The sequence below is a fragment of the Falco biarmicus genome, chromosome 3, assembly GCF_023638135.1.
Source record: "Falco biarmicus isolate bFalBia1 chromosome 3, bFalBia1.pri, whole genome shotgun sequence".
NCBI classification, from domain to species: domain Eukaryota; kingdom Metazoa; phylum Chordata; class Aves; order Falconiformes; family Falconidae; genus Falco; species Falco biarmicus.
Window position 1 is genome coordinate 56,238,037 of NC_079290.1, and position 27,824 is coordinate 56,265,860.

Below are 27,824 nucleotides of genomic sequence, written 5' to 3' on the forward strand. Positions count from 1 at the left end.
ATTCGGAGTGCTTATCGGTTTCTATTATTTCAGTAGTGTGTTGCAGGACTTGGTGGTGTTAAACCTTCCATTTAATGGAGTTGTAGGGATGGGATTGCTGTGGACAATACTAATTTTAAACTCAATTGTATCAGCCTATACTAGAACATAAGCTCTATCATTTCATAATGCCTGTCAATTCTTTTTTTCTGTTATACAGATGATAACTATAATAATGCTACAGCTCTTGTTATTACTTTTCCCGTCAACAACTACTATAATGACTCAAGAAAGCTAATGAAAGCCTTGGCATGGGAAAAAGAGTAAGTAGGCTTCCTGTATTCTGAGATGCATATGTTACTTAGGGCAGCTTTGAATGTGGATACATGAAACACCTGTACTATTAGTTTCTCAGTACATGTGTTTTGAGGCAGCAAAACAGGTTAAGGGTGGACTATGCCAGTCCCAAGACGTTCACTTTATCTGGCATACTACATCTGCTTTGTAGGCCATAAGTTCTAGTCTTGTTAGTGGCCATCTAGTCCGGTAGTACTTGCTGATAAGTAGCTCTGAAATATTTTACTTTGGTTAGAATTACAAAGGTAGACTTTTCAATCTACCGGACTGATAACCGCCAATGGAAAGATCTAACATTATCCTGTAACTCTCAAACTTTAAACTTCAAAGACCTCTTCCTTCCAGATGAGGACCTAAAGCTTTAATCCGCTTTGTCTTGAAGAGCTGATGTTGGCTTGCACAGGCCAACTACTCTGGTTAACAGTTTGGATAGAAACTACTGTACCGGGAAGTCTGAGATGAAGTACAACTAGTGTTTACCTGTGTCACAAATACATCCCTTCAGTTAGGAGAGCTGAAGTAAGGGCTAATAAATTTTTCAGGTCTGCAAGCAAACCACAGTTGTATTTCATGCATGTACTTCTAGGTCTAGCTTTGAGGAAAATTGCACTTAGGCTTTGAAATAGCTTATGCAAGATACCTGGTTGTCCTCAAATTCTGGACAGAACATGGAAATTACTTCAGTATAGTGTATTTTTAGTACTTAAGAGTTCTAGGGGTATGTAGCTAGCACCCCTCTTAAAAACAAGGAAGGTCCCTCAATAGTAGTCTGGCTGCAGCGCAGTTTTGTACCGCACAGATACCTGGAAGTTGGTTAAGGCAATTTTACGTTATTTCTAATACAAGATGCTTTATCCTTTAAAGTGTGACTGACTTTTTTTTTCCCCCCCCTAGGTTTATTAACTTTTTGAAGAACTATGATAATCCAAATTTAACTATATCATTTTCTGCTGAACGGAGTATTGAAGATGAAATCAATCGCGAAAGCAAAAGTGATATTGGCATTGTGTTGATAAGCTATATTGTAATGTTTATGTACATCTCCATAGCTTTGGGACATATCCAGAGCTGTCGAAGACTGCTGGTATGTATGTAGTTCTCATATCTATAAACGCTGAAGCTACAGCTTGCTAACTAGTTTTTCTTAGCTTTAAGTGACTTGAATATCAGCCTTCTGGAAAGATATTCAATCTTAAAGCATTGAGTCCTCGTTGGGCAGGAGCTGGAGGGGGAGTGTTAGCCTTGTCATACTTGACAATTCATGTGTGCTTCATAGCCTCAAATAAGTGTTTTCACTTGATGTGCAGTTAACTTCAGCTTTAAGGCTTGTAGCTTCATGGTGGGTTTTTTTAAAAGTCTGGATCTTCAAAAGAACCAGAAAAAGTAAACTTACTAGTAACTACAGTAAATGTGAGAATATGGCTTGTTACCTTTGCTGTTATCTTCTATGTGATGATGCCGGTTTGGTTGACAGTCGTTACAACTTTTTTTTAGGTGGATTCAAAGATCTCCCTGGGCATGGCAGGCATCCTGATTGTACTGAGCTCAGTGGCATGTTCTATAGGCATTTTCAGCTACTTTGGAATCCCGGTGACACTGATTGTGATAGAAGTAATTCCCTTCTTGGTGCTGGCTATTGGGGTGGACAACATTTTCATTATAGTCCAGACACTTCAGGTATCTATTCTTTCACACGGATTCTTCTAAACATGCCTGTCTTCTCCAAGTTAACGGGCTTCAAATGTCAGTCTCCTGCATTCCAGTGCTCAGCCCAGTCTGAACAGCTCTGGACCCTCACAGGGCACCTAGTGGTCTTAGAACAGAGATTATATACATTCCACCTCCACAAAAAAATTGACAGTCTCTGCTGTTTGTTACTGCTGGTTGAAATCAAGTTCATTTAACATAGTTTGTGGTCCACATACTGATGATGTACAAACAAATAATATTTTTAATGTCCTTCTCTGATCACTTGTAGTTTTAGTGTATTGTGAGCAGTAATCATGGACTAAACTACATGCTTCAGACCAGGGACTTGGTGTCATAAGCCTTGATGGATAATTAGCTTTCTAATTTGACAGGCTCAATAACCCACTGAAACTGGCTCTGCCTCTGGCAAGTGTGTAGTTTTGGCTGAATTACTGCACTTAATACTGTATTCCAAGTCCAGTTTGAAGCAAGGCAGCAGGGGATGTTCATGCTGCTTTTGTATTGGATAATCTGCTTTTTATCTAGCTCACATTAATACAGTGAAAACAAAGATGTTTAAAAGGTTTTGGGGGTTTTACGCCATATGAAATAACTTCCTAAATTGTGTGATTCCTAATTCCAATAAATTATTGCCTTAAAACAGAGAGATGAGCGCCTTCAGGGTGAAACTCTGGATAAACAGATTGGTAGAGTCTTGGGAGATGTGGCACCCAGTATGTTTCTCTCATCTTTTTCGGAGACTGTGGCATTCTTTCTTGGTAAGACTTCTTCAGTATTTGAAGATAAAGGCTTTATCATATCTGCATGTTGCAAGAACAAGTGCAAGACTAAAATGTAAAATTAAAGCAAGGAAGCTTTGTTTACTTGTTCACTGCTATAATCAAGTTTAACTTGACCTTTGCTAGGGATAGGCACTGTAGTGCTTTAAAAAACCGGCAGTTAAAAAGATCTAGTTCTGAATATGTCAAGATTTTCAGCTTGAAAGGCTGGAGCTTTTTACTGATTTTTGTCGTAACCGACCAGTCTAAATTTGACCTTGGTGCACCCTGACATTTGGTATATTACCAACTCCTATATTGCGTTCAGTCGTCTTGCCACTCCCTGGAAAAATGCCCCTAAAACAGATCTATTTGAGGTTCACTCTAACAGCGTGTTAGAGATGGATCTTATGCTGCTGTCCTTCAAGTATGAATTGGCATTCTTTCATAATATTTTTTTAGTGTACTAAACCTTGGTAACATAGTTAAACTAGAGCCTCTTTGCATGGTTCCTTTGAACTTAGTAAATTACTTCCATTACTTGTTGTTTCTGCGCAGTTCTTGCTTCTGTGAATTTGCTTTTCTTGCAGATAGCAGTGTTTACCTGGAATGCAATTTGCCATTGGTTCAGTTTGCACTGAGTGGCTTAACGTTGAAGTAAGATCTTGCTTGACAGCAGTCCTTAACTACTCCTACTTAGACTGCACAAGACTTTGAAACTGAGAAATGTCTTAAAGCTAGTCACTTGTTTGACCAACATTGTCTGTGCAAAGAGGTCAAAGACAGCGGCCATAGCCAGGCTTACATCGTCTGCTTGCTTTACTCTGAGGAGAATGATTCTTTGTCCTGCTTTAAGGCTAGCACTTAAATTGTGTATGTCTAGAAAATACTCATGCCTTTTTAAGAGAAGGGAGCTTGCTTAACAAACTGGGTCACTTTCTTCAGGGACACTGTCTACGATGCCAGCAGTTCGCACATTCTCCCTTTTTGCTGGAATGGCTGTGCTCATAGACTTTATTCTTCAAGTCACTTGCTTTGTAAGTCTCCTGGGCTTGGATATTAAGCGTCAAGAGGTAGGTATAAATGCGTCTGTAACTGCCATGTAACAGGGGTGGCATCTTCTGCAGAGCCATACTAAATCTGGCATCTTGTCCATTTTCAGAGGAATAGACTGGATATTCTGTGTTGCATCAAAAGCAATGAAGAAACGAGTGGGGTCCAGCGTTCTGAGAGCATCTTATTTCTGTTCTTCAAGAACCTGTATTCTCCATATCTGCTTAAGGATTGGATGAGACCAATAGTAGTATGTATGCTCTGTTTAAAGTAGGCAGGCATCTAAACTTGAGCCAAAGTGTAGTGAGCCTGGAGGTCTAAATACTGAAGAAAAATCTTCAACAATGAAACAAATGAAGCTTCTAATATCTTTGCTTTCAGCATGAGTATTGGAATAAGCTTTTGTAACTGCAAGAGTATCTCTGGTAAATAGAGGCTTGACCTTGGATTGTCCAAAGCCCAGACACAGACTTGCATTACTGACTATCAGATCACTTTAGATGTATGTAAAAAAAAAAATTGGCACACGTTGGCTCCTACACTCCATTAATCTAGAGTTGTTGCTGAATCTGTGATTCTATTAGAGGTTACTGTACTTATTTACAGAAGGCGTTTGGCATATCTTTCACAGGTACCTTCTAAGTATAAATTTTCCCTTATGGCTCCAAAGGGAACTCTGTTGTACTAAGACCTGAGTAGCGTACTTAAACTAGAGCCTCTTTGCATGGTTCCTGTTAACTTAAGAAATTACTCCTATTGCTTGCTGTTTCTGTTCAGTACTCACTTCCATGAATTTGCTTTTTGCAGATAGCAGTGTTTGTGGGTGTTCTGTCATTCAGTACAGCAGTTATACACAATGTAGAAATTGGACTGGATCAGTCTCTCTCAATGCCAGATGTAAGTCTTAAGATACTGTTGCTCTTCAGCAATTTGTGGCTGAATTGAAATCTTGATATCATCTTGTACTACCTCGACATTATGTAATAGCAACTCAAAACTTTCCCTTTAAGGACTCCTATGTAATAGATTACTTCAGCCAGCTTGGCAAGTACCTGCATGCAGGTCCTCCTGTCTACTTTGTCCTAGAAGAAGGGCACAACTACACCTCTTTGGAAGGGCAGAACATGGTGTGTGGTGGAATGGGATGTAATAACGATTCACTTGTCCAGCAAGTCTTCAACGCTGCTGAAATTGGTAGCTAGTAAGTCTTTCATGCTTTTCTCTGCATAGTCACATGGAATAGATGTAGCTCACTAGTGTGTCCTTTTAATTTATTTCAGACTCAGCTGTTGATTGTACAACTAACTCTGTTGTACTTGTTTTGTACTGTGGGTTTGGGAGCCAGGGGAAGGAAAGAAGCTGTGGTGATATCCTAGAATGAGGATAAAAAATCTGTCTGGAGTGGTGGGATATATTGACGTACTTGTGTTTGCAACAGGGGCTTGATCCTTCCAGGAATCTGGGAATGGTAGGAAGGAGAACTCATGAAAACCTCTATGTGACTCTCCTGGAAAACAGCTTGCATGCTCAGCGTCTAAACTCGGTGGCTAAACTAGCCTAGCAAGGCTAAGCAGGAATTGCACCTGGAGTTCAGTAGCTAACAAATGAAGGAAGTCTCTTCTTGATTCCTTCCACTGTAATTCAGTGGCTTTACTTCAGCCTAATTGAAGGCTGAAAATTGAGGCAGCAATATCTGGAATAGAATGTGGCATAGAATGGACAGGGGCATGGAAAGCTGAGCTTGGTGGTAGAACTTGAAGGCAGGGAAGAAGCTCCTGCTGTTTGCAAGCTGCAGTGTTAGGAGCAAGATTGGCCCTTGAATGGGGTGCTGGAGCAGGGGACTATGTGGAGAGCAAGTAGCTTGGACCAGAATGAGATGACATGGTTGTAAATTAGCACTGGAGAGATCAAGGGATGTGTTCCATCTGTTTTATGATGAAACATAAAAGTACTGATGATGGGTATGTTACATTATTTCATTAGCACAAGGATAGGCTATGCCCCATCATCTTGGATTGACGACTACTTTGACTGGGTGAAGCCGCAGTCATCCTGTTGCAGAGTCTACAATACCACTGGACGGTTCTGCAATGCTTCAGGTATTGGCATCCACTTTGTTGCTAGAAGATTAGCTTGGTTTGAGTTTCACAGCTGAAATATTTTATCATGGTATGAGTCAGGTGAACAGCTTTTTCTACTGTGAGCAGGCACCTCCTGGTTGCCTTCTAATTTGTTTGAATGAACTTGAATATTCTATTAGAATGCTGCAGGTTGAAGACAGCCTACCTAGGCAGTCAATGTCATGACTACTCAAAAGGTAACTTGTTACAAAAACTTCTATCCTTCTGCTTGTTTCATTAAAGCACGCAAACATAATGCTTTATTTTTGTTTGGATCCTTCGGTTTGGTAAAAGTCTCATTAGACCTAGTGTAGATAATGCACAAGTAATGGAGTTCTCTGGTAACACTTGTAGTCCTTTGTTTATTACTACTACAACAAATTTTACATGGAATTTCAGGGCTGATGAGTTATTTCATCAGTGAAAATGCTTTTTAAGGAATTGCATCTTGTAGTATTGCAGGTCAGAAGTTACTAGTGTTGTGATAAAGAATACTTGAACCTGTAGCTGACCTTTTTCCTGTATTTCTTCAGTCACTGATCCATCCTGTATTCACTGTCGACCACTGACTCAGGAAGGCAAGCAGAGACCACAGGGCAAAGACTTCATGGCATTTTTGCCAATGTTCCTATCGGACAACCCTAATCCTAAATGTGGCAAAGGGTAAGAACCGTATTCTATATATTTTGCTTAGACCAGTATGTGAAAGATACTTGCTCTGGAAGTGTTGATTTTCATGCCTGCAAGGTTGGGTATCTGTTGTCCTTCTAAAAGGCATGCAAACATTGACATCTCGCCTGTTCTATAGCATTTTCTGAAACAAAACTGGTAAAACAAATGCATAATCAACTAAATGGAACAGCAGCTTCCCCCTATACAAAGAGAAAGTTCTATAGTCAGTCTGTTCTAGTATATCCTGTGTAGTTGTGAAATGTGCTCTGAAACTTTTATTGGTTTTGCAAGTCATTAGAAACAAGATTATAAGTTTGAAAAGCTAATAAATTTGAATGGTGCTCACTGACATTAACGTCTAAAATGCTACTATGTTTATATAGAGGGCATGCTGCATACAGCTCTGCTGTCAACTTCATAAACAACAAATCTGATGTTGGAGCTACTTATTTTATGACTTACCATACTGTACTGAAAAAATCATCTGATTTTATTGATGCTATGAAGAAAGCTCGGCTTATAGCAGATAACATTACTGAAACCATGGGCATCAAAGAGAAGAACTACCGAGTGTTTCCTTACAGGTATGCCTAGATCTTTCTTGCCTTAGTGACAAATACTCAACTTAAGCAACTGAGAAGAGGCACTGGCTAGTAACATCTTAGACTTGAGTCTTGAGCTTTGTCTAACAGAAGGTAATGCAGAGATTCTGGAACGTCTATAAAACCACAGACAGACAACCTACATCCACAGGACTAACTTTTCTTTACTGTGGTCGACATCTAACTTAAATCAAGAAACCAGACCTTCATTACAAAGTTGGTGAACTAGCCATTTAGCTCTGGCTTCAGCTTGGGCACTTCCTAGCTTTCATAGTAGGGTTTAGTTGTTCTGACTTAAGCAGATATGTTGACCTGAATAGTTGCAAGCAGTAATGTGAATGTATTTACTTCAAACATAACTTATTTAAACCAAGGCAGCAGTGATGTGAAGTACTCATTATCTAAAGCTTGCATGATTAACATACTGGAGACTCTGTAAGAGTAACACAATGAAATTGAGTTGCAATTGGTATCTGTACAGCTGAACTACTGATGCCTTTCCTTGAAAGGATCCTATCTGTCCTGGTGCCACTGTGCAATTGATCAGTTCAGACCCTCTGCAGTAGTTCCTGCAGATACCACAATCTATCTGAGCACCTATTTGCCTTCTGGCAACTACTGTAGCTGCCCATATTGAAGTGTGGGAGTTGCCTTGACTTCCAGATACAACCTTTATTTGAAGTTTTAGCGAAGACTTGTGTAACAGCCAGTGTTCCATAGGAGTCATTCCACTGATGCTAGGAAGCCAGTTCCTGTTGGGGACTTCTGTAAGGAGGAAACTGCTTTATTCTTGGCACAGAAGCTAATATAACAAGGAAAGTGGTTAACTACAATGTCTCTTCTTTCCACAGTGTGTTTTATGTCTTCTACGAACAATACCTGACAATTGTGCATGATGCTATCTTTAACCTCTGCATCTCCTTGGGATCAATATTTCTGGTGACAACTGTGCTGCTTGGTTTTGAAGTATGGGCTGCTGTTGTAGTTTCAATAACTATTGCTATGATAATCATCAACATGTTTGGAGTGATGTGGCTCTGGGGCATCAGCTTGAATGCAGTTTCATTAGTAAATCTTGTCATGGTAAGTTAACAAGACATCCTTCTACCTGTTTCCAAGTTTTGAACAGTTCTGTGTGTCTTATAAGTGATACCGAGTGGTATTTTCTACTGAACTTTGACAGGCATTGCAACAGTAGTGGAGCTATATTGATACATCTAGATAGTTGTAGAAAACAGGTTTACTTTGACGATCAGTCCTAATACTGATAGAGCAAGAACTGTAAGTGATACTGCATCTGGTGGTGGTCTCCTGTTCTGCAGCAACAGTTAGATTGCTGCTGTGTAGGCCAGGTGCTGTTGCATATCAACAGAGGGTTGTTTGTGCCTAGGGTAATGACATAAGTTAGTGTCATGGCTTCTGCGCTTCTGCAAAGTAGATCTGTGTTGTGCTAGCACCAGTATTGTTCCTGCACAAAAGGGTGGAACCAGCTGTGCAGAGTGCCTTGGTGAAATGCTCCAAAACTTGGTAAGTAACAGCTGGGTGCTGGTGCTCTGGTTTACCTTGCTCTCCAGAGATTTGTGGCAGATCTGAGGAAGTTACGAGAGTAAATTCTTTCTTCATGTTAAATCTAGGAGTACATTCATGCAAGTCTAACTGCTAGATAAATCTAAGGTTTGCCAGCTGTTTAATCAGCAGAACTTCTATAGTATCAAATCAGCATGTGTGTTCAGTGTTGTTCTAAAGCAGGGCTATTGCAGCTAATACCTGTAAACTGATCTCAATGTTTACTGCATGCACTATATACGGAAGCCAGCTTGCTTAAACATCAAGAAACTTGTCCTCCAAAACAATCTTGCACTGTGATTCCTGTTTAATCACATTGTCTGTTACTAATGGTAAAATGCTGTACAGTACCTGTGGTGGCCTCTAGAAAGCAAGTAAATGCTGAGCTTGTAACTGCGAATGACATTTTAATCCTGGGGACTGATCACAGCTACTAGAACCATCAAAGTGCTCATTTAAATGATTCATGTGTGTTTCTCTTCATTCTCCAGAGTTGTGGTATTGCTGTGGAATTCTGCAGTCATGTGACAAGGGCATTCACCATTAGTACTAAGGGCAGTAGAGTAGAGCGTGCAGAAGAAGCTCTGTCTCACATGGGCAGTTCGGTAAGTATCTACTGTACAGCAGGGAAGTGAGTGGCTGTCACAACTTTACAGACTATACCAATATCCTTAAGTCACAAGGATAGCCTTCCCTTTTTTTTTTTGAGTACTTAAAACTCTTAAAAGGTCAAATTAAGCTTCTACTAATAACAGGGGTGATCAATATGTCTATTTTTAGTCTGATGTTACTACTGCCTAATAGAGAACAAAGCTAAAAGCTTTAGCTGAACTGGTAGTTTGGATTAAACTTTACTGGGACAATTCAAGGTTAAGTGCTTCTCTCTTCCAGTTACTCAGAAGTGGCTAGGAAAGGCTGTTCTGGAGCTTTGGGAACATAAGGCAGGGCTCAGTATTTAGGCAGTACTGTTGTGTAAGCCTAAGATAAGTGACCAGGGTGGGGTTGGAATAGACTGTGCAGGTGATGCAGGTACTGAAGTCGGGTAAGGAATTCACTGGAACACAAGTTACTTCAGGTAAGAGTTATCTGTGTCTGCCTGAAGTAAAAATTCATAAAGTTAAAAAAAACCACCTAGGTGGCTGTACGTATTAAAATGAACTTCTAGTCATACTGATTAGATGCTGTCCTGTGGTGTCAGTTTCTAGTGGTACCAAGAAGTTGAACTCTTCTCCTGAGTGGGTCTTAGATTTGGTTCTAAGAACTAACGAGAGAAGGATGTATACTGCATATAGGAACCTCAAATCGCAAAAGAACTTTAGCAAATGTTAAAAACTTTAAGCAAATAAGTAGGGCTTTATGTAATTATCACTTCAACACTTTTTCTTGACAGGTTTTCAGTGGTATCACACTGACCAAATTTGGAGGAATTGTAGTACTGGCTTTTTCCAAATCTCAGATCTTCAAGATATTCTACTTCAGGATGTACCTAGCTATGGTTCTGCTGGGAGCAGCACATGGACTAATATTTCTTCCAGTTCTGCTAAGTTACATAGGTAAGACCTGACAGTCTGCTCTAAAACACACCTCAGAGAAAAATAGCTAGCTACCTGTGGACACTTCCTCTCCATCAAATGGAAAGGATTGCAAACATAAGCAGTACTTGCATGTGCCTCATTCAGTAGCCAGTCTGTGGGAAAGCAAGGGTTAACTGGTGGCAGTGCAAGCTCACTGTTACAGGTGTACTGAACTGAAGCAACCATAGCCTGTCTAGTGTGGTTGCACTGTGCTGTCCTTCAGAGGTGGCTGCCTAGACCTGTGCAGCCCGACGGGCAGCAGCGTGATTGTCTCTAGAACTAGGGACAGGATGGTGGGTGGAAGCAAAAAACCTGCTGTGGGGCACTGTTTCTGCGCTTGCAGAAGCAATCTTCCTTTGCAGCAAGGATGGTCCAAATGCTGCCTCTTGTTTGGGGATTCACGCAGCCTCATGGGGCAGGGCGGGGGGGTTAAGACTGATGGGGATCCATCTACTGCCCGCTGTGCTGCGGACACTTATTCGCAGCTGAGCAGAAGCATGTCTCTGAAGTTCGTCAATGTTAAGCTGGACCTAGACAATTAAGATTACGTGTGCTTCTTGTCTGACTGATCTGCTGTAATGTTCATACTTAGAATAACTGTCTTGTCTCTCAGGCCCATCAGTAAATAAAGCTAAAACGCGTGCTGCACAGGAGAGGACCAGAGGTACGGAACGGGAGAGACTCCTCTACTTCTAGTTTTTAACAGTGTTCAGTGGACTCTGAACTGTGGCTTAGCTTGACTCTTCCTAAGAACTGAAGAGCAGCAATGTTTTATGACTGTCACACTGTAACCACCACTGACTTGACTCCTGCACAGATTCAACTGGAAGATATCAGCTGCAGCTTTGGACATAGCTTTAAACTCAGGAAATGCTAAGTGTGGCTCATGTAACAGTATTACTAAAACTAGATGTGTTAACAAGATTACTAAAACACTTCTGTTTTCAAGAGGTTGCATCTTTTTCTTCTAGAAACCTAAAGCAGCTGTATTGTGAGTTGAATAGCTTTTTTTGGTCAATGAAACAGAGGTGACATGTATGAGAATGGACTGCTACACCACTGACACTAATTTTAAATGCAGGTCAATGCAATTTTTGTCTTTTTAGGGGAAGCCATCACAAGTTGTAATATTTTTAGTACTATTTGCCAAACTGTCTTGTATATACTTTATTATAAAATAGTAATTTTGTAGTTCAAAAATCTACTTAAATGCAATAAATTAAGTTTATACATTTCAGTGGAAGAGTCTTTCAGAATGTTGTAGGCTTCATGAGAGCTTGTTCTCCAAAAACTTGTCTGAAGAAGGTGACATGTTCTTCACAGTGCTCACCTAAGGGCCGGGGGAGGGGGAACAAAATAAAAAGTTAACTTTAAAACTCCAACTGAGAAGCAAGATTGTATAGTTTCACTTAACTTAATCTGTAAGTACTAATTCTTAGATCTTTACTCAAAGGCATTAAAGGATTTTAATAACTTTAAAGCAGTGGAATATTGAGGTATCTCCAGTCTGGTGACAAGTATTCTTTTGTGGTAAAGCAGATGCTTCAACTAGTTCCTGTGTCTAACGAGCAGATTCGTATCCGTGAGTTCTTGTACTGTCAAGACATAAGATCCTGGAGTAGGATTCTGTGCCTACAGACTGTCCGGTGATTATGAACATGTTGCCCGTGCAAGCAGTTCCGCTTCATTTTTAAAGTAAGAGGAAGTGTAGTATAAAACAGGCCTTGAATTTTTTCAGTCTCTGGAAATGAACGACTGAACTCAAAGGTTTCTTGACCCAGTTTCTGGCCTCAGGAGAAAGCACTAATTGGTGATAATGGCTCTACTAAGCTAAGCAGTGCAAGCAACTGCAAGCCAAACAGGTTAGCTTAATCTGCAAGTTCCTGTTTGCCTTGGTCTCTTTACTCCTGGGCGTGGTATACAAAGGGGTAAGACAAGTTAACTTTGGAGAGAGGCTAAAATACACGAGGAGTTTTATCTTGTATAGGCTCAACTGGACTGGAAGTGAAACAAGACTTAGTTGTGTTTGTACAACCGGGTATCTTAATCCAACTCCTTATTGCTTACCTGGTGTGAAACTAGGGTTTCCTCGCAACCGCTGATTTCTTTGTTCAAAGAATCGGAATATAGTGTAGAAAAGCATGTCATCTTCTGCTTGTTTTGCTGCATCAAGGAATTTTCGGGCTGAAATGCTGTCGTGTCCTCCAATACCCCTGATGAATCTCAAGGCAGCCAAAACTTGGTGTTTGGACAACAGAACTTCCACTATTTCATCATTTGCTGTGGAAAGTCTCTGTGAAGTCAATCACAGCTGTAAGACTGTGCTTGTAACAAATGACTGGTCAGGTAAGCTGTTTGACAAGTCTAACCGACATGTAAACATGGAGTTACTATAGTCTGAAATGCTTACTTTTAACATGTCCAGAGAGAGCTGATGTGCAGGAGGATAAATACTTTCCAGGGAGAGTAACAGACAAGCCTAGGGCAAAAGTAGAAATAATCTTAAAATTCTGATGTTTCCCACCTCCAGCACGAGCTTATTGTAGGAACTTACTTGTCTTACATACCAAAGGCTTTGAGTCACTGAGCACGTGGTACTGCAGGAACTGATGAAGCATGTAGAACAAGTTGTGTTGAACAAGGGTTTTGATGACCAGCTCATACAAGTAGTGCTGTGAATGCAGAAAGACAACCGTCAAAGGTATGTCTCAATACCAGTCTTTATAATCTAGAAGGTAACATTGTATAGGACTTAAGACGCATGACCAAGACCTCACGGAGTGAGGCAATATACTTGGTGTGCAAGTACTTTACCTGAACTGCAATCTGGAACTGGTTAAGAGAGCGAATGTATTCCATTAAGACTGCTATAGTGAACTTGTGAGGTGCTTCCTGGACAAGAAAAAAGCATTAGGTAGAACTTGTGTATCTTTTCCTGTTAATGCAAACCTGTGAGAATGGGCACCAAAATAGCCTGCAGAAGGCTTTGTCGGGATTAGGGTATTTCAAGCAGTCAGGTTTGCTACTCTGAGACTGCTGCCAAACTAGTACTTTAACTTACCTTCTTCTCTGTAAATACAGATAAAACATGTGTGTACATGTCAGACTGGTCAATGACCGCTTGAGTGCGGACTGGACGTTTCAGGAGTGGATTACTTCTACTCAGGCCTGCTTCTACCACCTACAAGGAGAAAAGCCTTTTTAAAAGAAAACTAGCGTTGTAGTAACAGTTTTAGTAAGTCTCACCTACAGAGACTTTTCACTGGCAATATCACTATAAGCATGTTTTACTGAGCAAAGTCAGCTCTCTGGCTGTGTTACACTGGATGCATGCTGTTCAGCTTGGGCTTTTGTGTTAAATTTAAAACTGCTTTTAAAATTTTACATAGGTGCTATAATACATTAAAGCCAGGAGCTGACTCAGTATGTCGACACAGGCCCTCAGCTTTACAAGGATTTTTAGTATGTGGCTGTACTAGGAGTTAGTGCTTGAACTTGAGACATTAACAGAAGTAATTGAGGTGCGTCAGGGCTGCATATGTTGTACAGTGGTATAGTGTGCCATGAAATCAGTGGTTTGGGAACTACTTTGATAGTTAGGGATGCTGAGTTGCTTTGACTTTCTACCCCCATTCTGCTTTCAAGCACTGGGGTATGTTACTTATCACACTGGAGATAAGCTGTGCAGCACCTGTCACAACAGAGCGCTAAGGTCTTTGTGCACCTTGCACAGCAGACTCCCTACTGTGAGCCTGAGGCAGCCAGGACCTGGGGATAGGCCTGAATTTCCTAAGTCAAAAGAGCATGCCTTCATGATGCAACATGAAATGCAAATAGCATTATCCTATCTTTGTAAGCTGCTGTAGCTAATGTGGTTTACCATAGTATAGCTTTGCTCAGCTTCCAAGTACTTCTTATATTCATGATTCAGTTTGTCAAAAACAGTTGCAATCACAGACAGTGATCCCCTTTCTGGCTCACTGAGCACTGAAAAGATAAGAAGAAAAAAAGAACTATGAGGAGAAATAACCAGGGGCTTTAATGTTGCCCAGGTGATTTCTACTCTAAGAAACACTTTCAGTCATGTCAGATGTGTTTTAACTAAATGAGGGGAAGCTTGAATTCTTTCATGCTGTTAAATAATTCCTTTAGAATGGGGACTGAGGGTAGTCTAGGCAAATGACATCTTCGAGGACCAGGCTAGCTTCAGAGGTCATCTCAAACCTAAGAACAGTCCAGCTAACTTCTATGAGTATTTACAAATAAGCAAGATACAGACAAAGCATTTGGACTTACTTTGAGAGCACACAGATAGGATAACCATTTTGCATTCTTTCCTTTGGAGAAGGAAATCCATTAGTTTTCCTTTATCTAGCAAGAGGTTAACTACAGGTTCAAGTTTCACCTGAAGACTCCAGAGGTAACCTTGAGTTGGGGTAAAACAAAAAGTGAATTGCCTGATACGGTATGGCCCAGACATCCAACTCTTCCTTCCACCTTTCAATGCGAACACATCTAGATTATGACTTATCTTAGAGCAGCATTATGGCTGAAAAGTTGTAGTAAAGATATGGTCATCCTCAGTTATCACTGCTGAGAATAGTCATCTTACTAGGTACATCTGCTTAGTCACTCTGTTTTAAGCTGCTTCGTGCACCGAAGGTATAAACTAGCACCCTTTGACACTAATTACAGCAGTCAAACAGCTCACCACTTACCTTCACTTGCACTGATGATAATATCAGGTTGAAAGACAATCCAAGAAGAAGAATCTAAATGTTAAAGTTAAACATCCATATTAACATTGATTCTAAACTGTTGCTACTGAATTCATAGTACTGTGTGGAGGTGGATCTCATTACCATACTTTCATTTACTTTCACCTTTTATTGTAAGGTCTTGAATTATATTTTTGAAATTGTCTTCGATTTCATGGTATACCTATTCAGTAACTTCATACGTGTCTCTCAAATGACAGAGAAATGTGGTCTTGTAGTAATTTCCATATTTACAACTATGAAAGCCTTACAGTCTCTTACAAAGCATACTATTTTGTCTAAATATGCATGATCAGCTAAAGCTGGATTTAATGGGTCAAGGGAACAAATGCTAGCTTCTTCCATGCTTGGTACATGGTGAAGCCTCATTCTAAGGTTCTTATGCTTGTGGAGTATTTAAAGGATACAGAGTTTGCATGGAACAGGAGACTGACTTGTCACAGAGGCTGGCCCTGCAGAAAAAATAACATGAGGTGAAGAATAGTACTACTCGGTGTAGCAAAGCTGCCAAACAAGATATGAACTACAGTCTTATACTGAAAAGGCAAGTATGGATTGTAACACATCTAGCAGTCCTACAGCACACAGGCAGAAGGGATATACTCATTTATGTAGCCACATCATCAAAGAAAGTCTGACACTGAGAAAGCAAACATTCTTCAAAACATGATTGGCTTCTTTTTCAGCCAAGTGCTATCATGCATGCAGAAGTATTCCATCTCTAGTACTATAATTCTACACACTGTACATATAAGACTCCATTACTGTGTATGTAATTACTTTAGTTTCTTTAAAAGGGAAGATGTGTTTGTACTTTCTGATCCTAATTTTTAGGATTAATATAATTTTAGGTTTAATATAAACCTCTGCCTACAGGTTGATGCTTACTGTTAGTGAGTTTGAAATTCAGATGTTAGGGTTCTAAGGTACAAACATTTCTATAGAAGCATCTTTATTTTCTATGAAGATAACAACACTGCTCTGCCAAATGCTAGTGGAACTATGCGCAGGCTATTTCTAGCTACTTCCAGATTGAGGGTAATTATCTGCTACTCTTCTAGGATGGGAGAACAGAAAGATAATCCAAGAAGCATCAAAGTACTGAAGTCTTAATGTTGAGCTTAGCACTGCTTCTAATTAGCACTGCTTCAAAGCTGGTCTTAAAGACAATTCAAGCTTAGAATCAAGTTTATGTGACTCAGGAAGTTAAATAGTCATGACTTTTAAGCCAGAAAATCATGAAGTGCTTTTTAGCACATACAAGCTTTTACAGCTGTGGCCACCTACACCAGAAAATAACCAACTCTGAAGTGTAAAAGCAAAGACCAAGGGGAAGTTGGCACTCTAGTCAGCAACTCTTACATTTCTGTGGTAGGCACAAGCTTGGAATACAGATTTGTTTAAATTCCTTCTTACCTTCTTTCCTCCCTCACCCTCTCCTAAATACGTGTAACAGAAATGTTAGCAACCAGCATCCTAAAAACTGAATCACTCTTGTATGCCAGCTGTTACATTTACATAATCTTGATAACAGGGTTAGGATATTTGTTAGTAGTAGTTCTACCTGCTACAGGTATTTGATAGGGTTGTATTGATCGAGGTGGAAGTACAAATTGATGGATGGTAGTGGACCCATCAAATTCTCCTTTTAGCTTGATGTCAAATATAACTGAAGTCTGCAATGAGAAGAAATCAGTATTCACAAGTGTGTTTTACCACTAAATATATAACTAAATCAGTTATATATATAACAATATAACTCAATCAGACCTCAGTATCCTGATGATGTACTACCACCAAGTTATCCACAACATTTAGTGCAAACTTTCCAGTTCTGTTCAGCTTTAAAATATGTGTCTTCTTACAGGAGCCCTCTCTAGGGAAACAAGAGATGAGAACTGGTCAGTAAGTCTTGTTGAAACATGTCTCTTACATGCATGTAAATTGTCACTAGTGCTCTTCATTCTGCTCTTACCTGGGTAAGTGATAGAGGACTACTTCTGCTCCTGTACTGTTGGAAGTCCTTGAGTGATGCCTCAAATAGAGAACATAAAGCTGCCCATATCTAACAAGATAACAGAATTAAAGCATTATTTTCAGATAAGAGCTCCTCTACTAGTCTGTTAGAGCCATACACTTTATACTAAAAGAAGATGGGAGACTACCTAAGTCAGGTAATCAATTAATTAAAAGCAAAAGGCTAAAACAGTACTTGATAAATCACAACACACAGCCTATACTCATGCAAGTTAGGCATCTATGAACAAGTCTACTAACATATCAGTTCACAAATGAAACATCGTCAACATTTCTGTACTAATGAAGAACTTCAGGTAAGACTTCTCAGTTTATTTCCCCTCCCCACCTTGCCCCAACACTTGCTTAGATGCTTTGTTCAAGGCAGAAACTGACACATTTTAAAGCAGTAGTACTGCTAAAACAAGAAACAAGTGTAACCATGTTAATGTTCTTGTCTTCCCTCAGCATCCCCTAACTGTCATACTTTTCCAAGAAAGGCTTAGTTAGTTACATACATTGTAGCCATAGCAATGTCTCTTTCAGAAAGGCTGAGCTTGGACGACTTGGGTGCTGCAGGTAACTCGATTTCAAATTTTGATAGTTTTGACATTGTTCCACTCTGTTAAACAGCAGAAAAAAAAATAGTAATTGTGAAAACGTAAAACAGAAAGGGCTGGAGTAACCTTTAATCAAATGCTGTATCACCAGCACCCTCATGAGGCCATGAATGGTGACAGCAGAAAAGAAGAAAGGTTTCAACACTTCCCTAAGAAGTGTCTCATTCTAAACACATACTTCTGCTGTTATAATTTTAGCAGCTTTATCATCTTGATTTTATAACATCAGCTTCAACGAGAAAAACATTTTAATTTTAATTAAGTTTAGAGAAGTTTGTATGCAAGTCCCATTTACAACTGGCCTGAAGATCTCAAACAGCAGTTCTCTTTAACTTCCTTACTCTCTTCCAGCAAAGTATATGCTCCAACTCTTAAATAACTGTTTATTGGGAAGCGGAAAATATCAGTACCACCTACCAGTCGGTTTCCTTTTGTCCCTGCTAACTCTAGAATCTGCCTGATGCTCAGAGCATATCCCTGCTCCTGCCCAAGGTTTCCTCTCTCCTCTTCCTCTTATCCTATGGAATTTATGTTTAAGCAAGTTTTCAGTTTCCAAAGCTGCTTCTGAACTTCACTTCCCATTCTCATTAATGCATTCTTGAGTATGAAGTGTGAACACTACAGAAATATCTCCTTTGCTAGAGCTCTGTTTTCAAAGATTATTTAGAACAGTACCGCTCTCAGGAAATCTTAAAATTCCCTTCTGAACACAAAATAAAAATTATTTAGCTTCAAGCTACAACTTGACACAAAATGTTAAGGAGAGGGAAGGATGACCTAAGTCCTTAAAAATAAAACTCCAAGAGGCTACTAAGTTCCACCCAGCCACCTAAGAACACCCAAGAACATCATTTCAGGATCCAGTACAGACCCTACACACAAGCAATGCAAACCAGGAAACCCATTTGAATAAGCTTCTTTTTAATCTCTTCCCTTAGATTACCACAGAAATCTTTGTAATCCTTTGATAGAACCAAGATAAATGCTTCAGGTTTTTTTCCTCATTTTCTATATCATCTTACTGCATGATTAACTTAAAACTAGAAACTGTTCTCACTACAGGCTTTTTCCAAGACAAAAGAAATTTTTTTTTCCTAGTAACCTGAAGTGTTGTCCACAGGGAAGAACACCAAGAAAAATAAATACTGTAAACAAAGCCCTCTCATGCTTAGGGTAACAGTTGTTTCTTAAGTACTACCTTTTTCTTTCTTTTTCAAATTCATCCACTCACATTTGGAAGGTTGTGATTATAATTACAAGGCCCTTATTTTTGCTTTATTATCATACTACAGAGTACAAATGCCCATATTCAAAGTAAATAATACATACTTAAGTTGTCAAATACTGGGTCGCTAATTTATTTTCCTTTCTCAAGGTCAAGTGTCCGGCATACCTCTTTCCAAAGAGGACACAAGAAAGAGCAAATTACTTAACTTTAAGCCATCACCCAGGAATTGCCTTACAGATTTCTACTTTGTGCTTTGCTTATTGTCATACAAGGATGTGAACACATGCACCTCTTGGAAGAAATCCAGAGAAAGTAGTAGAATATTTAAGTAAAGCAGCAGCCTAACAAGAGGAAACACACAAAATAAAAAGTTGGGAATGCATCCCTTTACCTTGAAATAGAATGGCTGCAGGACATTGCCAAGGACAGTGGTCGAAAGAAGAATAACAGAGCTCTCTGGACAATACATGTACCAGTTGACATTAATACTCTGATTTTTCAGAAGTTTTAAACTTCGCTTCTCTGGTAATACCTGGAAACACAGCATATTAGCATTATATTACCATCAGGATTCCAACAGCATAAGTGGTACTACACAGTAGGTAGAAACGTTAAGTGAGAAACAGTTAAGTACAAGGGCATTTACAGTGCTAGAATTAAAAATCAGAAACCTGGCAACTACAGCTTAGGCCCCAATTTACCGTAGCTAAGGAAATGTACATCAAATCCTTCTCTAATTCTAATGAACTGAAAAGTGCTGTGTCTTCCTGCTCGTGCAGGTCTGGGTATAAGTTCTTTCCATAATGGAAAAAACCACCCAGCCTGACAAAACTAGTGATGTTTTAATAAAAAGTTATTACAGTATCTTTGCTGCCTTCACTCCCCAGCTTCCTTCATCTTTTACTTTAAGAACTAAGAGTATAGAAAGTGATTCTCTCCATTTTAAGGGCTTAAATAAACTCTCTTCAAAAACCACACTTATTTGATTTCATCCTTTTACCTGCAGAGTTGACATTCATAATCCCATTATGTGCCAAATATATTTTTCCCCTTCAATGAGCAGAAAGTAATGCTGCTTTTTCATTTCCTTTCTTTAGTATTAGTTATTAGTAATAATAATAATGTGAAACAGTGGGTCTTAGCTCCAGGACTGGAACTATTAGGAAGTGCACAACTTTGGAGGAAGTCTATATTTCTCATCACAAAGGTCAGAAAGGGCTATTAGACTTCTTGAAAAACTGTATGCAAATGTAATCACACATAACACAAAGGAACTCAGACAACGAGATCAACACAGGAGAAAGAAATACGCTTCTACAAATTGGCAGCTATCTAGTCAATTCTTTGTTCTTTGCTATGTTTTAAGCACGCACACATCATCACCAATGCTGATTTGTTTTGCACGAAGTGCTGTTTCACATTAGATGTAAATACTCATTCCATACAAGCCAGGAGCATCTATTAATCTAGAGTTGTCAAGGCTTAATTCATTACTCATTTATATAGGCCCTTTGTTAGCTGTGCTAAATAACCTGTTAATGATACATTCCCTCTGCCCTAAAAAAGGTATTCCTCTCAAAAAATAAAAATCATAGTCTGCAAACAAAGCAGCAGAACTTCATTTTTTAGTAGTGCACTTTCTCAATTAGAGAGCTAGAAAAAAGAAATTTAAAAATACTGTCATAAATTAACATTTTCAAATCTCTAAATATGTCCTATAGGAGTTACTCATATTACCTGGTAGAATTCAATTCCTTGATCTGTGATGAAGACTATTTCTGTAGAACTTGTCCAGCAGAATCCTAGAATATTGGCATTCTTTGTCTTTTAACAAACAAGCAAACAAACACTCTTTTACTTGGAAAAATTAACTATTCAGATAAGATAAAATTACTAAACAAAGAACGCAAGACCAAAGGCAATTTAGTTACCCAACCCGTGGAATTAATACTTTTGGTCAACTAGACACCCAGCACATATCAGCTACTTTGTAAAGATTTCCAAAACTATGTATGAATACAACTACTGTATGACCTGAATTTTTGGCAGCATGTAAGATATACAAGTTTATTACACAGTCAAATTTTCTTTTCACCCTAAATACAACCAAGTTCTTCTGGTTCAAACCATACTGCAAATTCAACCAGTTCCTGACATGAAAAGCAGGTTCCTTTTATTGACAGAAATTAAGAGCTAAGTGGAAATATTTGCCACAACTTCACTCAGAACACTACCATAAATGCTTTGCTAGAACGGTGTACTCAGACACATAATCCTAAATAATAAAGCAGAGTACTTCAGCTTTAAAGTCTACAGCAATAAAGGGATCTGTGAATCAGATGCTTAAAATTTACTTTAGCATGCTACTACTCCAAAATGTAATTTATATTAGTTAAAAGCTGGAAAGCACCAAACAATGACAACAGTATTTTTTTTCTGGTAAAATAATCATCAAAAAATTAGAAGGTTTGTTTAAAAATACCAAACATAGTTTGCAAACTAGTAATAGCTTACTATCACTGACCAGTGACATTAGGGTAAAACATCCACATTAACATATCTGGCATTACTATAATTACTGTTCACTGTTTCTGCATCATCAGCACTTTGTCTCTTCTCCTTTCTAAACCTGGACATTTGTTGACTCCCCAGCATTTCCAGTCCTTTCTAGGAAAGGATTACAGGACTGGACCAGGAAGGTTTTTTTATAGTATCGTTAATACCTGTTTGTTCACCTCGATTCAGACAGGTTACAGTGACTACGTATCTCATTTACTTTTGGAAGGCATCTCAATTAGTTCTCTTGTAAGTAGTGTAACTAACATTAGAGTTTCACTTAAGCATATAAGCTTGGGACATTTAACTTACCTTACATTCCTGTGTATATTCTAGCTGAGGGCTATCTGGAATAAAATTCAAAAAATCCTGCAAAAATGTCCAGGAAGGGTATTAGCAATTACAGAGCACAGATGAGATATGTACATAAATACAAAAGAATAGATATTAGTTTATAAAATTATTTTGGATGAGATCTATAGACGAAAAACTTGACTTACTATATTCCACTTCCTGGAATTCCCTGCCAGGGAATTCTTTATTGAAGTTGGCTCCCCCCCCCTCTACTTTTTCTAAAACCATGACACTAGCAAGACAACAATGTTGCCTGCTCAGCCTCTCTGGATGATAGAGGAACTTTCACTACAGCTCTTGTTAGCCACCAGACCTCTTGAACATTTGTCTCAGAGGCTTCTACTCTGGTACTGTAGTAGATCTCCAGCTCCAATTCCCTGTCTGCAGGGTGTAGGTTTCTTACCACACTCTTCAAAGTTCTCTGCACAGCCAGTATCTTGTTTCCCAAGGAAAATTTGATGCACTTCACTTCTCCTTTGTCTTCCATCCTATACAGAAAGAAAAAGCTACGAAAATATTGTCTGAAATAATTTATTACAGAACTTTGTAATATACCCTCAAAAAGACAATGAAAGAAGAAAAAAGAAAAAAAAAAAAAAAAAAAAAAGAGTAATGCAAATGCTTTTATACTTATGACTGTGTCTGTCACGCACAGGATTCAAAACTCATACTGGAAGATACTAGCAGTTCACTCTTCAGAAGTCCTGAACACATCCATTACCAAAACATGGGTAAGGTCGCACAAATTGGCACCTGAAGTTATTGCAAATGCTCAGCTCTGTTGGCCTATGGTGTGAAACTGGAAGACTGTGGGACTATCCAAACCTGTGTTCTCAGTTCTGTCCGAGTGAGTCTGGAGTTCACCAACATCCTCCAGTCAGCTCCTTTACTTCCAGAACTGCTGCTAATGGACACAAACATAACCCACTTCCCCATTAGGATGCATCCTCTGGAAGAATTTCTGATGTCAAAGGGAGAGTGAGGCTGTTTTCACTCCACTTAAAAAAAAACAAAACAAAACACAATACATGTATTCTTGCCAAACAAGCATCAGTACAACTGGCAAGAATAAGGCAGCTCTACTTCAAGTATGCATCGTTCAGTCCAGACAAAGAAAGGGCCAGATACTCAAGCAGGAAAACTGCAGAACCTCTGAAGTTCACTGGGTATTTTCAGGTCACTCAGGATTTGTGACAAGGGTAGTAAGAAAGTCAAATAAAAATAGCAACTTTCAGGACAAGTCCTATGCAATACCTGACAGATCACAGAAAACACCCCTCAACTACAAACTGCTTCATCCATATCTGGATTGAAGTAAAAGATTTTGAGTAAAAGACTACTTCCTTACATATGGACAGTAGAGTTCAAAGAGCCATCGCTCTTTAACAGAGGCACATATAACATGGTATTCTAAACACAATGTAGTTTCATTCAAAGTACAGTTATCAGAGTCTGCAAAAAAATGTTTCTTCAAGGAACAGAAGGCATAAAAGAAGCCAATTTAGATTAAACAAGAAACAGAATGCAAAAACCTGTAGAAAATGCTGTGCTTGAATCACAGGCATGAAATTCAGAAATTACAGTTCTCTACACATTTAAGTTTACTGCATTTTGTTTAACTTGCTAAATTCCATCCTTGGAAGTCACTGCTGCTGTAGTAATCACAAATTTGAATCCCCACACTCTCTCATATATATACCATGTTTTAATAAAACATTGCAGTTAAAAAACCAACACACAGCCTAGCAACTCCCCACCCCCCGAGTACTATAAATTCATGAGGGCAAAGCATGCCATCTTAATTGCAAGATTATGTCTAAGAACAAAATCAGAAGATGACCACAACTACTTATAAGTTTTATGCCTGAATTACAGCAGATCAGGACTAAGTCCCACATAATGTTAAGATTGCAGAATTCTATCCCAAGACAACACAGGTGTCTTACCTGAAGGAAATGGGATTTCTATCCTCCAAGCCTTTAACGACAACTCCTGTAGCTCCACCAGATCTAACAGCAAAAACCTATGAAGAAAGTTTTTAACATACCTGTCGCTTATTCCAAAATCATAACCTTAACATGCTGTCTTTTCTATAAGCCATACCTTTTACTTTTTTGCTAAACACAGTTTTTGTTCTTACACAGGTCTGCCAGTTAGTTCATACTGAGATTCAGTAAATAATCAATTCCTTCCCCTGGAGTTCCAAGTTTACTTAGAGTCGACAGGTTTCCAATGGTACTGTAACAGTCTCATAGGCATATTCTGAACTACTGGGCAAGTCAAAAGAGTCAAAGTGTGTATAAGCTTTTCCCTCTCGCTTTTCTTTTTTTAAAAAATACGTTCATATTTTCCCAAGTCACGTACTACTGTAAGTATCTGAGACATCAGGGCATGGTTTAAAACAAAAAGGAAATAAGTCTGGGGATTGGGAAGAGATGCAACTCAGTGATCCAGAAGCTTGAAGTCAGAACATGTTATTAGATAGGAATAGTTTAATAGTAATCTGCAGTTTTGCATGTACCTAAAAAGTTTCAGCCAGCTTGCACTAACAACTTAAAGAACTCCTTTAGCACAACTGCACATAGATAGGTATAAAACCCGCTAGAGCTATACCATTTATTGAGCTGGAATAAGACAACATTAAAAAAAAAAGCATACTGCCATACTGTTACAAATTAACTGGCTTAGAAAAATAAAGTCAGGCAGATGCCTTATTTGTAGTTGTATGTGTAGAAGCACTAGGCACACAGATCGGGTCTCAGAATAACAGATATACTGTTTTGTAGTATTAGCCATGCTACTGGCGCAGCGTGCTTATGCAGGAATACATGTCAAGACTATAAATTGCAAACAAGTCCACAGGCTTACTAGAATGGTGAATACTTAGTTTAACTACTTTTAATGTTGATGTAGATAGAAAATTAAGGCAACACTCTCTTAATATTTGCAAGATGAGAAGATAGCAAGGACAGATCTCTCGGAAGACCATTCACGTGGCAAACTGTCATTGAAATGCTGGTTACAAATGATTTAGAGACATATCAGAATCTAAACAATTTTAGAGTAGCAAGAAAACACAGAGAATTAAATTTACAGTTGAAATTAAGTTTCTTTCAACTGAGCTCTTAACAACCAGTTTCTGGGAAGTTATATCAAATCCAGATTATGATATAGTGTCTCCTGACAGGCATGTTTAAGTAATCTTAAATAAGTATAGGGTTATGGTTTATAAAAAGAAAGGACACCAATAATTCTGAACAAAGTGCAACAGTAAGAAACACAACCCAGTAATACTGACCCCTCTCCAAATATGCCACTGATCATGTCCACACCACACATGGTAAACCTGCCATATACACAGGCAAGAAAGCTTGAATGTTTCAATTCCGTGAATGCCGAGGTCCCTGAATGGCTACAAGAATTAGAGAGCGGAATGTATCCACATCTATATAAGCCTCATGACAGACTCTGGATCCTTTAGCTATATTAGGTTGAATACTCGGAGGCCCATAGGGATATTAAGGAGAAACACTTAAAAGAACGAAGGCCAAGAAATGAAAGGCTTTGCATCCACTCAGGTCCAAGCCACAAGTAAAGATACAAATATTATTTTTTATGAATATATTGAGTTTATAAATTGAAAAGGGAACAAATAATTGGTGAAATGAAACTAACAGTGAAGGGACAAAGTTTGCCACTAATGCTGGGACATTTGGAACAGAAAGAAAGAGTACTGACTCCGAAGAACTCTAGGAAGACCTTACAGCAGTGAGAGTAAAGGCAGGTGTTTCAACCTCATAAATTTATGCTGATGCACTTGAGAAAAAAATTCTCCACGGTCTGTAGCACAGGGCCGGTGCTGAGGCAGCGCCCCGCTGCCAGCCCCCGCCCCACCGAGATCCCGCAGGAGGGGCACGGCCAGGCTGGCGCTCAGCAACCGAGGGGGAGCCAAGCCCAGGCACGGGCGCCCCCAGACCCCTCGCCTCGGAGGGCAGCCGAGCAGCGGCGGGAAGGGCGGCGGCAGCAGGCCCGGAGCCGCCACCCCGGCCCGCGGCGCGGCGCTGAGGGGGCGCTGAAGGGGGGCGGGGGGGGACGCTGAGGGGGGAGCGCTGAGGAGCCCAGCGGCCGCTGCCTCTCCCCCGGCACCCACGACGGCATCGGGGTGGGGGGGTGCTCGGCGCTGACAGAAGGCAGCGGCTGTCCCCTCCCAGCCCCGGGGCGGGGGGTGGGCCACAGCTCCCAGGGGACGATCCGCGGGTCACCAAGCACCGCCCGGCGGCCTGTCAGGAGGGCAGCGCCCGCCGCCGCCCCCACCTGCTTGTTGGCCTCATCGAAGAAGACGCAGTTGACGGGGTTGGCCTTCTCGAAGTGCACGGGCCGCGCGCACAGCGCCAGGTAGCAGCCGCCGTCCCCGGCTCTCGCCCTCCCTCGTTCTCCTTCTTCTCCTTCTCCTGCCGGCGCCTCTTCCTCCCCCGGCGGCGGCTCGCGGCTCATGGCGGCGGCTCACGGCACAGGTCGCCCGGCTCAAACGGTCCCCAACGAACCCGCCCCCGCTCCCGGCCGGCCGCTTCCTGTTTACACTCCCCTCACACGTGACGCGGGAACCGGCTGCCTTAAAGGCGCCGGCCGCCGAGCGAGGCACGGGCCGCGGCAGGGCAGCCCCCGCCCCCGCAGTACCCCCGTTCGGCGCGGCCGGGTCTCCCGCCTCCTCCGCGTACCGCCCGCGGGCAGGGCGGCCCCCCTGGGAAGAGGTGCCCGGCTCGGGGCCCGCCACGGCCACAGGCGCCCAGCCGCCCGCCCCGCGGGGCCTGCCCGCGCCTCGCCGCTCCCGCCCCGCCTCTCAGGCCGCGGGACGGCGGCACCGGGGGGCTGCCCGCGGGCGAGTGTCGGGAGCCGGAGCCTGCCCGGAGGGACGCCGCAACGCACCAGAGGCGGTGGCGGCAGCCCCGAGCTCGCCCTGCGGCCGGCCCCTACCCGCAGACGGGCCGCGCTTCAGCCGCAGCCCGCGGTACGGTGCGGTGCGGCCCGGGCCTCTCCGACACCGGTGGCTTCGCCAGCCTGGGGGGGCGGCACGCCGAGCCCGGGCACACAGAAGAGAAATACATTTGGCCCAACGTTCTACTGGGCTTGCTCAAACGTAAACAAAACCTAAGACTTTTAGGTGGGGGAAAAAGAACCAACTGCTTCAGAGCTCTGCCGTAACCTGTCCACACTTTCAGCAACGTTGAAAGCATTCACTACTGATCCTGCTTTGGGCCATGAAACTGCTTTCTAGTGGCTAGTAGTACAAGAGATCAGAATGGGAAACCATACTCTGAAAAGAGTCTGATTTCAGGAACAATATCAATAAAGCATTATTGAAGTTAAAGTCCAGGTTTTTCCTCAGCATTTATGCATATCTGCTCGGAAAACAAATTTGCAACAGGGTTTTTTTGGTTGAAGAACTGGCTAACGCCTTAGTTTGCTAGTTGTAAAGCCTACAGTATAAATTAGAAATTGTGTGAGAACATCATTTATATATTTGCTTATTAGTTTAGGAATGGAAATAAAATAAATATATTAAAAAAGGGGGTGGGGGTATACTGAGACCACACCCATTTACAAGTTTTCTGATTAGACTGGAATGGCACAACTGAATAGAGGAGAAATAGGAGTTTCAGTACCAAATACTAACCCAGTATCACGCAAACGACTGCTTGCTGACTTGTTACCCAGTTGGTCTAGCTGCACATCAGACTAGAGAAACTGAAGTCACAACTAGGAATTACAACAAGCTATTCATTCTGTGGAACCCTCCTGTGTCACCAAACAATTCTATATTAACTATACAGGACAAGGACTCCCAGAGTATTTAAAGTACGTTAAAAGTTTATCGTTTTTT

General features: G+C 40.7%; 2 protein-coding genes across 3 annotated transcripts in view; one reads left to right on the top strand and one right to left on the bottom strand.

The window, feature by feature from the left end:
- NPC1 (NPC intracellular cholesterol transporter 1) overlaps positions 1-11,628 on the top strand; it is a 27,194-nt gene extending 15,566 nt beyond the window's left edge. The window contains exons 11-25 of the mRNA XM_056332757.1: positions 200-302; positions 1,231-1,420; positions 1,831-2,013; positions 2,690-2,804; positions 3,750-3,877; positions 3,967-4,107; positions 4,665-4,754; positions 4,868-5,058; positions 5,841-5,956; positions 6,511-6,640; positions 7,033-7,233; positions 8,103-8,334; positions 9,309-9,422; positions 10,208-10,370; positions 11,005-11,628. Coding sequence (XP_056188732.1) covers positions 200-302; positions 1,231-1,420; positions 1,831-2,013; positions 2,690-2,804; positions 3,750-3,877; positions 3,967-4,107; positions 4,665-4,754; positions 4,868-5,058; positions 5,841-5,956; positions 6,511-6,640; positions 7,033-7,233; positions 8,103-8,334; positions 9,309-9,422; positions 10,208-10,370; positions 11,005-11,087 — 2,180 coding nt within the window. The 3' untranslated portion in view covers positions 11,088-11,628. The remainder of the gene's footprint in view (positions 1-199; positions 303-1,230; positions 1,421-1,830; positions 2,014-2,689; positions 2,805-3,749; positions 3,878-3,966; positions 4,108-4,664; positions 4,755-4,867; positions 5,059-5,840; positions 5,957-6,510; positions 6,641-7,032; positions 7,234-8,102; positions 8,335-9,308; positions 9,423-10,207; positions 10,371-11,004) is intronic.
- Positions 11,544-26,523, bottom strand: RMC1 (regulator of MON1-CCZ1). 2 transcript variants are annotated; one of them, XM_056332758.1, is made up of 20 exons: positions 26,258-26,523; positions 23,890-23,966; positions 22,347-22,431; positions 21,902-21,958; positions 20,771-20,857; positions 19,425-19,565; positions 17,704-17,807; positions 17,145-17,234; positions 16,940-17,045; positions 16,734-16,845; positions 15,577-15,621; positions 15,110-15,163; positions 14,688-14,816; positions 14,272-14,378; positions 13,453-13,572; positions 13,206-13,283; positions 12,959-13,063; positions 12,802-12,870; positions 12,459-12,684; positions 11,544-11,721 (listed from the first exon to the last, which is right to left on the bottom strand). In XM_056332758.1, exons 1-20 carry the CDS (start codon positions 26,435-26,437, stop codon positions 11,642-11,644), a joined length of 2,052 nt encoding a protein of 683 aa, XP_056188733.1. In that variant the 5' UTR covers positions 26,438-26,523; the 3' UTR covers positions 11,544-11,641. The 2 variants fall into 2 exon arrangements, with proteins under 2 accessions (XP_056188733.1, XP_056188734.1); XM_056332759.1 differs by lacking the exon at positions 11,544-11,721 and having other exon boundaries at positions 12,577-12,702; positions 26,258-26,522.
- Positions 26,524-27,824: the final 1,301 nt, after the last annotated feature.

Coding starts and splice junctions, on each gene's coding strand:
- RMC1 (XM_056332758.1), bottom strand. CDS start 26,437: ATGAGCCGCGAGCCGCCGCCGGGGGAGGAAGAGGCGCCGGCAGGAGAA. Junction 16,846..16,939: donor TACATCATCAGGATACTGAG/GTCTGATTGAGT, acceptor TTCTCATTGCAG/ACTTCAGTTATATTTGACAT. Junction 12,685..12,801: donor TCTCTCTGGACATGTTAAAA/GTAAGCATTTCA, acceptor TTGACTTCACAG/AGACTTTCCACAGCAAATGA.